General features: G+C 46.6%; 1 protein-coding gene across 3 annotated transcripts in view; it reads left to right on the top strand.

The window, feature by feature from the left end:
- Positions 1–8: 8 nt before the first annotated feature.
- The window catches only part of GPR157 (G protein-coupled receptor 157), a 13,129-nt gene continuing 3,731 nt past the window's right edge, over positions 9–9,406 (top strand). For 2 of the 3 annotated variants that reach the window (XR_663657.1, XM_009325188.1), the window contains exons 1-2: positions 9–552; positions 6,912–7,125. Coding sequence is in view for 2 of the 3 variants with exons in the window: in XM_009325188.1 (XP_009323463.1) it covers positions 176–552; positions 6,912–7,125 (591 nt within the window). In the remaining variant the exon portion in view is untranslated. The remainder of the gene's footprint in view (positions 553–6,911; positions 7,126–9,406) is intronic. The other variant, XM_009325187.1, reaches the window with a different exon arrangement.

Raw genomic sequence — 9,406 nt, 5'->3', positions numbered from 1 at the left:
TTCCTCCCGCCAGCTCTCCGGCAAAGCCCTCCCGTCCCGCTCCCTCCCAGAGCGCAGCTGGGTGTCGGGCTCCCCTCCCGGCTTTCTCTCCCTCCCTCCCTCCCGCCGCTGCTTTGCTGCCCGGCTTGTTCCCGGGGCTGGTGCCGTCTCCTTGTGCCCTGCCTCCGTCTCCGGCATGCCCGGGCCTTTGCCCCCCACGGAGGTGTACGCCTCGGAGCGGGTCGTCGTGCTGGTCTCCTGTGTGCTTTCCTTCTTGGGTTCCAGCCTCCTGGTTTGCACCCACGCCCTGTGGCCGGAGCTGCGGACCCGTCCCCGCCAGCTCCTGCTCTACCTGTCGCTGGCGGACCTCCTCTCAGCCCTCTCTTACTTCTACGGGGTGCTACAGGACTTCGACAGGACCTCGTGGGACTGCGTGCTGCAGGGTGCCCTGTCCACCTTCTCCAACACCAGCTCCTTCTTCTGGACCATGGCCATTGCCCTTTACCTCTACATCACCATTGTGAGGGGCTCGCCCACGGGCACAGGCTTGCTCTGCTGCTTCCATGTCGTGAGGTGGGTGCTGCCCCCTGTTCCCGTGAGAGCACGGGGGCTGGACCCCACAGGCACCCAGCCTGTGGCCAGGAGCCACCGCCGCTGCGTGCGGCATGCTCTGCTCTGTGATGAAGCGTTGCTCGAGTCACCTGCACTTTTCTTAAGGATAGTGTGCCCTTTTTAATTCTCTTTTAAAAGTTCCTTTTAAACAGGGATTTTGCTGTCTCTTAACTAAACAGCCCTGCTTATTTCCCTCCTCCCAAGTGAAGAAATGGAGATGTTAAAAATCATTTGCTTAAGGTCACCTAGAAAAACCCCTGGCAAGAGATAATGACTGAAAATCCTGGCTTCTGCTTTCCCTCCACAACCTGCTCTGATGTCCTAGAAGTAATATCACGATACTTGTGTTTGCAATACCTGTCTGCTGCTGCCAAAAGTCCTGTGTTTGGGATCTGTTTCCACGGGTCCCTGGCTTCCCGGTGTCAGCCTGGTCTGTAGATCCTTCCCCTTTCCCCAGGCAGGTTGCTGTAATTCAATACTCGTAGGAGAATGTAGTCTACAAGTGAGGAGGCGGCTAGAAAAGCACTCTGAAGGTTGTTTTGGCATGTTTGAAAGCAAGGCAAAACAGACCACAGTGTAGCTTTATGTCTTAGTTTCTGCTGTTTAGTTAGCTGATTTTCCACATCGTGTTAGTAAAAGCTTTCATTATGCAATTTGAGCTTGTGGAATCACGTGCTACCTCCATGCTGAGCAAAACAGTGATCCTTTAGTCCTCATGCTGCCAAGCTTTTGCAATAAATTATAAGAGGAATGATGTAGTTCTTAAAAGAAAAAAAGCCATCAGAGCAAGTACTGAATTTTCTTTGGTTTCTTAGTCCAATATTTGTCACCTTTTATTTTCAAACAGCATCATTTGGAAGATGATTGAAGTAGAGTTGAGTCCAGGTCAAGGTGGGCCAGAGGAAGACATTAAAGCCAGGCGTGAATCAGGGAGGAACTTCAATTCCTGCCCTACCTGTTCTAATTCTTGCTTGGCGGCAAGGTTTGCGCGTGAGGAAGCCTAAGGTGACTGCACATCTGTCTGGGTACACCGAGCTATTGTTGGTGAAGTTGAAATAAGATGCAGTGAGACAGTGGAGTTTGTCAGGTTATTTCGTTTCACGTGAATAGAGAGTTGCACTGCGGAGGGGATGGAGTGCCAGTGCAGAGCCACATGTTGCTTAAGGAACAGGAAAAAGGAGTCTGACTTCTTTATGGGCGTGCTGTCTGTGTCAGGCTACATCAAAGAGTTGATGTAAATCTGGCCTATTTGTAATTTTCCTGTCTGCTAATCACTTGTCGTGTGGCCTTTGTACTTTAACTTCTCCATCTGGTTTAATGCTTCTCAGCCTCATCGGCTATGAAGTGCGGACAGAAACAGGCAGAGTCGCTGAACAAACGTTGGCCGTAATCTGTGCACTCTTTTAAAACTGTAAAAATCCTGCAAGATTGCTCTAACCCTGCGACGGAGAGGAAGGGAGTGCTCAAACTGAACTTCCTCTGGGGAATTTGCTAGGTTTATTTTCAGGTCTTCGCAGTAAAAATAAAATGCCATCTTCTGTTCTTGGTATTGATCAGCTCTAAGCTCTACTTGCTCTCTTTAAAGGGCAATATAGATAGCTTTCATCAAACACCTATTGACAGGTTCTGCTTCGTAAATGACTCCCATTCTGTGCAGAGCCAGTGTTTAAAGCTGCTTCCTGCTTTATGATCTGTATGAAAAGCCAGAGAAAACAAGTGAGGACCTGTTCTCTGCCCGTCCCCTTGTGACACATCTTCCTTCTTTCCTTCCCTGCACTCTTATCATTACCTGAGAACTCAATCACAAAATCAAATTCTGGACCTAATGCTTGGAGATGGGTCCCCCCTCGCACTTTTCCGTGCTTCAAAGTCCTACTGGCTGTGGTGCTGTTAGCCTAAAAATCTTCTGGTACCACGCAGGTAGGAACTGCTGCGACTGATACGAAAAGATACTAGTCCGTCCACTAATTGCAGAAGGTAGGTGAGGGAGACCTGTCTAGGGCAAAAGGAAAGGTGGCAAAGGGCAGGTGATGTTTTAAAGATTTAAAGATAAGTTTCCAGTATCTTTGTCTAGGCAAGAACCTGGGATTTTTTGTTTCCCCTCCTCGCTTCATAGGTTGCTAACGCAGTCACGTAGCGACTGTTGTGTGAAGAGTCGTCCTGAGAGACACTTCTGGAAGGGATTCAAGGCGGGTTGGAGTTTTGTCATGCATGTTTCCTATTCTTCACAAGCAGTTACTCATAAGGGGCAAGTGTTTGTAAAGATGAATACTCTTTTAATGTTGAGTATAACCAGAGACTGACTGTTCTTCAGCTGAGTAGAGCTGACCTAAATGTATGTTGGAAGTCAGTAACTGAAATTTTCTTTTTAGGGAAGTTAGGATGTCACACTGGATGAAACCTGTCAAACAAGTTTGTTCCTTATTGATTCATGTGGTAACAGATCCACCTGGTCTACTGCTAGACTAGGGAAGTACAGGCTCTGTTTTGGTTTTAAACTTGTGTTGAGCTCAGATGAGCTTTGAAAACAAGCTTACAGTTAGCTTTGAAAATATTTATGTAGTTGTAAGGTGTAAGTTCTGGCATCCAGAGTGTAAATTTCCAGGCTACCTCACTTGTTCTGGGTTTCTAAATATCAAGTATCATTTAGTTGGGTCATGTCGTCTCTGCTGTGAGAGTAGTTGATCCAAACTCGGGGTGAGGAGTGGACCAGAACCCACCTTGGGTTTGTTTCCCGCCTTGCTTTTGGTAGCAATTGCTGTCAACTTTTGAAGTATTTGCATATCCGCAGTAGGCTCTGCAGGTGGTTATAAGCATCTGTATGCTTTTTTGTATATAAAATTATGTGTGTGTGCTTATACATATGTTTATAACCATGCGTGTATATGTATATATGCATGCACGTCCATGGAGTACCTGGGGATCCTTTCATGTGCTGCTGTCCTGTACATCTGAGTCCCCAACGGACTGCCTCAGGCACGACTGTGCCAGTGCTAAACTTCAGAACTGGACTTCAGTCCCCGAGTGTTGCCTGTAAGGTGCAGGGATCTCTTGAAATTTGCTGTGGCTTTATCATTTAGTTTATAAAGGCTTGTAGATCAGGCCAACCAAACTGCAAGCTACCCGACTGCTGGTGCCTTAGCTTTTGAATTCTTGCATGCTTCACTGGGAGGAGTCTGCGCTTGGTACCAGAAAGTTGGTGCTTTGGTACTGCAAACTCAGTTTAATGTTTGAGTGGGGAAGGAAAAAAAAAGGCAAAAATGAAATTGGAGCAGATTTGGTCTGGAGTTCTGTTTACAATGTATGCTCAAAGCTCTTTCCTGAAATTGGCTGGTATATCTGGAAGACTGATTTTTCCTTTCTTACAGAGTAAAAATCCCTGTCCCCAGAAGGGATCACCTGCAGGCTTGCTGGTGGGATGGCTTGTCGTCTAACCTGTGCAGGCAGGTGACTGCAAGTCTTCCCTGCTTGTAGGAGCCTCTGGGGAAAAAAAAAAGCAGCTGCGCAGCATAAATCAAAATGTGGTATTAAGCAATCTGACCTAGGCATACTGAGGACAAGAAAACCAACACAGCAGTATGCTGCTATAGTTTAAGGGTCCTTGTCCTACCTTGATTAAATGCAGCATTGGTGTTAAATGTGGAAAGATATGCTGGGTTGTATGTATTTTTATTAATAGGTTGCTGGGGGCTGTATTAGGGAAGTACTGTTGTATCTGCCTTAGAGATGGGATTGCCAGCCTTCTTACAGAGGTGCAAGGAGTAGCCTTCCTTCCCTTCTCTCCCACACTGATTGCATTTACATCCAAGTGTGCTTTTGAGAGGTCCATCCTACATAATTGCACTGTCTTTGGGGCTCAGAGTAAAATTTCTGCCTCTTTGTTATCTTGGATCCTTTTTATTCCAGTCTTTACATATGCCTTGGGTGTATAATACTGTGATTCTTCTGTTCCCCCATTCTTCTAGATATTTCCCAGTTCTTGGGATTCTGTCATTTAGGGTTCTTAAGAACAATCAAATCACTAGTCTCGGTTCTCCTTTCCAGTTTTCTGAAACAGAGCTGAAGAAGTTCACTGAAATGTCTGTTGACTTTCGAGATTCTTTCTAACTTCACTTTGAGTTCGTAATCCTTTGTCCCTGGTGTTAGTTGTAATAGCCATCTGATCCCAATACACTATTTGAGTAAAAATTTACTGCCTGATGTGTGACAGTTTTCTTCCACATTCTTCCTTTTCCTAGTTAGATACTTGAAGATTTTTTTAAAGTCCCTTGCCTAGTGGTCTGTTATTTCCTACTGTGGCCTCTCTCACTGTGTCTGTACATACTTATGCTGTTCTCTTTTATATCCGTGCCTAGTAATTTGACCTGGTTTTATCTTCTCATGTAATTCTCTTTCAGTTTCAGGTCACTGTGGAGATCATTATTTAGGCAAATTAGTTTTTTAATACGCTTCCTTTTTCTTGGTGCTGGACTCACTTGTGTTTGTGTGCCTCAGTATGGTTTCTTTAAGGAAGCGCCAGTTCTTTCGAATTCTTTATCTTAGTGGTCTGCTCTTCCAAGTGTACTGAAATGTGAATGTCTTTGCATCTGTAACCCTTGTTTTCAGGCAAATCACTGTTTTTTACCAAAATGAGTCTTGAGTTCTGTAGAAACTTTCATGGTGGTGGCGATGTTTGGAATGTTTTTAGAAAGCCTGCTCTGATAATAGCACGGGGAGGGCTTCCTGCAGCAGAACTGTCCTTAAGTAACAACACTGGCTGGGATTAGCACTGGCTGTTCTGAGCTGAACATTGAAACAAAATGTTCTAGACATGCTAAAAGGTTGACTCTGAATTTTTTACAGCATTATATTTACTTTTGCGTTGTGAGTAAGTGAACCCAGACGTTATTTAAGAGTAGGAAATGGGGTATTTTTGAGATCTGATATCATGGGATTATCTCTGATTTTTCAGTTGGGCTGTGGAATTTCAGCTAATCTGGTCTAGGCAACTGCTGGTTGCCTACGTAGTCTGATGCATGTGAAACAGATTTTAGGAGGAAGATCCTTTTCGTGTTCCCTGCAGCTGCTCCAGGCTGTCCGTGAAAGATGAGTGTGAACCGGGCAGGTAATGAGCAGTACAGTAATGGCTTTGTTTTCTTTGCGTCTGGAGAGACCAGGAGGGTTATGCTGGAAGCTCAGTCTGAGTGCTCTCTGAAGCATTTGTGTCATCTATTGAGGAAGTGTCCCTTGTCCCTCTTAAGGCTCCACAGAACCTTTCTCTGAGGATGAATATGGGAAGGGCAGGTGATGCGTCCAGTTGAATGCAAGGCAGGATTTCAGTTGTGGAGTAATTTGAGTTGTACATCGCAGGCTAAGGCAGGCCTGTAAAGTCCTGGGTATTAACAGCACCCAGGAAGGGGCTGAGTATTTTTACATTTGGGCTCATGGAATTTTCCAGTTCTTGCTCGTGGCTTTTTTGTGGGCAGCCCAAGCTGCCAAGTGACTTCATTCATGTGTGTCACCACAGTTATTTTTCTTCTAAATGCTTCCCTGTATTTGCCTCTGCTGTCAAGAGAGAAGCCAAAGTCAAAACACAGCTCCAAATTATGTGAATATGACTCCTCTTTGCTTTCTTAGCTTTTTGCTGTTACTGCCAGTGCTTTTCCTTGGGAAGAAACTTGCACTTTGTCCTTCAGAAATTATCCTTTTGCTCCCAAAATATTGACTACACCTCCATTTAAAAACCAAACAAAAAAGCCCCACTGATGGAATAAAATTGTGGATTTCTTTGTGTGCTGGTCCTTTGTGCCAAGTGTCACTTAGGAATTGGAATGTGGGATTTGGTTGCTTGCGTTCTGAAAGCTGCGTATCAGCCAGCTTTTGCTCTCGAATGGCTGGGTCCTACAGGACAGTCGCACTGTACAACGCTCTGGCCTTGACAAATCCTCGACCTCACCTGTATCCAGGAGAGAATGGGAGAAGGGGAGTAGGTGGGATGTCTTCTGTTCACCTCGCTGGACCCTGACCGCTTGCTGTGCGGGCCAGGTTCCGGTTTAGAGTGTAGCACATCATTATGCATCTGTCCTTCAGGACCGGGGATCCGAGTTCCTCGAGTGGGTCCCTAGGAAGTGGATTTGCAGTCCACATTCATAGGCTGTCAAATACCTGTTTGTCAGTCGCTCCCCTTAGGCCTGATGCAGGAGCGTCGACGTTCTGGAATAGGTATTGGCATCCTGTCTGATGAAGAATCCCCTGGTCTGTCACCCGTTTTCCCTGGGGTGTGGAGGGACTAAACTGAGCATGCTCTTGGCTTAACCTCGCTCTTCATGTTCTTTCCTTAGCTGGGGAGTCCCCCTTGGCATTACGGTGGCTGCTGTTGCTCTGAAGAAGATTGGCTATGACGCCTCCAATGTTTCTGTGGGCTGGTGTTGGGTCAACTTGGATGCAGAGGATCGGGTCTTGTGGATGTTGTTAACGGGGAAAGTTTGGGAGATACTGGCCTATGTGACTTTGCCAGTGCTCTACATCCTCATCAAGAAGCACATTAATAGAGCGGTGAGTATTTTGCTGCTTTCAGCTTAGGTTCCAGACTTGCTATGTGATTGTGTCCTCCCATGTTCTGAAGGTTTTGCTGCATATTCAGCAGCTGCACAGGCAGGAATTGCTTCATATACTGCTGAAATGCATCCACCACTGGGAGAAGCAGTATACCTGACTGAGCAGCCTGCAGCATCATTACACAATGACTTAGCACAAGAAGAATGTAAAAGCCTTTTGAAAACTTAAGGGGTTATGGGATGTACGTGAGTGAAATGTAAATCCTACAGTAAGATTTGAAACAGGGTGTGAAGGACAAAATTCACCTCTAATCAGTCTTCCACAGTTCCATTTGTATCAAGCCTGAGTTTGGCATCTGGACTTAACATCAGTCATTTTAGGATCTCTAATGATAGTCTGCGTTTATGAATACCTGTTTTATACTAGCAGCATAAAGCCCCATTTGGGAGTCTGGGCACTATAGCATTAAGCACCATATGCAAACACAATACAGGAAGACACCCTGTCCTAGGAGGGTTTCAGAATTCAGTCTTATTTGCTGCTGTTCCTTGTAAGCACAAAGAATCCAGGCATCTATGACAACATTTGCATAATAGATAAATCTAGATTGAGAGTGGCAGAAGGAACTACATCCAGAGATTCCTTTTCTCTCGAAGTTGTATTAGAGGGAAAGAAAAACTGGATAGATGTCCTCCTGGAAAATGCTGCCACTGCAAACCTGCTTGCTGTGGTGAAGCTACGGCGGTGGTAGTTGGGGATAAACACAAATCTCGGTAGGGCAGGATCCCACAGACGAGTTGGAAGAGCAACATAGTCTTAAGCAGTCCTAAGGGTCCTGGGAGAGGGGAGTTGGGAAGGGTTTGCTGGTGCCTGTCACCATCACCTGACACAAATCGGACAGGACTCTGTGTTCCAGCAGCTGTCAAAGATAGCAGGGTGACTGCCTGGAAACCCGACCCCCCCACCCGGCCGGGCTCTTACCCTCTTGCTCTGCCAGGGATTCTTGGGCACTCTGCTCTCCCTTTCCCACTCCCAGCCCTGACCCTCTTATAGGAGCAGGCAGTTGTCACTCTCTGTTCTCATAATGGGGGGGTCTGAGGGCTGGAGCAGCAATACACAGAGCCGTCTGGACTGGAGAATCTCTCTCCTCATCACTAGGGATTTGGCCAAGCCTGGTAGCCCGCTTATTATGCTCCTTTACTGGCAGGAGGTCTCCCACTTCCAAGGAAGAGCAATAGGCAACCAGGGCTGAGTTTGGGCTGTAGTAATAGTGGCTGAAGTAGGTTTTGCGGTAGTGGCTCCTACACAGTCTGAGAGGCAGGAGGAATTATGGAAGTACCTGTTGTGGGGGGGACCCGCAGGGTGTGTACTAGGCGCTTTCCAAATGAAAAAGACTCCACGGGAGTGGATGGGAAGCTGCACTGAAAGCCCTCAGCGGGGTTTGACTCGGGCCACCGTGCAGCGTTGTCATACAGCTCTCTTCTGGAGGGAGTAAGGTGTCAGGGCTGGGAGTACTGGAGCCAAGGAGAATACTAGGCATCAAAGTCGTGTGTGCTCTGTAGCCCTGATGGTAGGAGGAATAGTTTTCTGCAGGTCAGCTGTCCTGAGATTTAATCTCTTCACCCACATTAACATCCTGGTATTGAGCTTCGTGTGTCCCAGCAGCTGCTCTGTGTGCCGTGTTGACCTGCTCTCCCCCGTCCAGGAATCTGAGTGCATCCAGTAACTTCTACCATAGGAAGGTCTCATGGGCCTTACGCCTCCAACCACCCTGATCCAGGGCACAGATCCCTGATTTTTTTTTTTCTACACGTGCTGGTATAGAGAGGTTTGCTGGCTTGTCCAAATCCATGGAAGCCCATTGCAGACGGTATATGGTCAGAAATCAGGCAGCAGGTTCTACACGAACATACTGAAGGCCTGGTTCACGTGGGCGTAAATTCCTTGTGGAACTTGCTGGCTGTGGCCGTGGTGAAGGCCAAAAGTTTGAATAGTTTGAGAAGGATGAGCCAGACTTCTCCCCATGTATATATATATATAGAGAAAGAGATATCTCAAGAGGCCTTCCCAAGGCCAAACCCTTAGCCGTGCGTTTACAAAGTGGTAAGGCCAGCAGCGATGGGGCCAGGCCACTGGCCCAGCAAAACTATTTTGTGGAGCTCTGCATTTATTTTTTTACATTGTTATGACCTGGTTTCTTGGCAACTATGTAGCAATGTTTGTTAATATAAAGCTTTAGTGGGACTCTGGTAAGGGCCGGGTATCCTTTATTTGTGCT

Source organism: Pygoscelis adeliae, unplaced genomic scaffold (assembly GCF_000699105.1).
Source record: "Pygoscelis adeliae isolate BGI_AS28 unplaced genomic scaffold, ASM69910v1 Scaffold36, whole genome shotgun sequence".
Taxonomy (NCBI): domain Eukaryota; kingdom Metazoa; phylum Chordata; class Aves; order Sphenisciformes; family Spheniscidae; genus Pygoscelis; species Pygoscelis adeliae.
The sequence above is the reverse complement of the archived record's forward strand: the minus strand, read 5'-3'. Positions and strand labels throughout refer to the sequence as shown.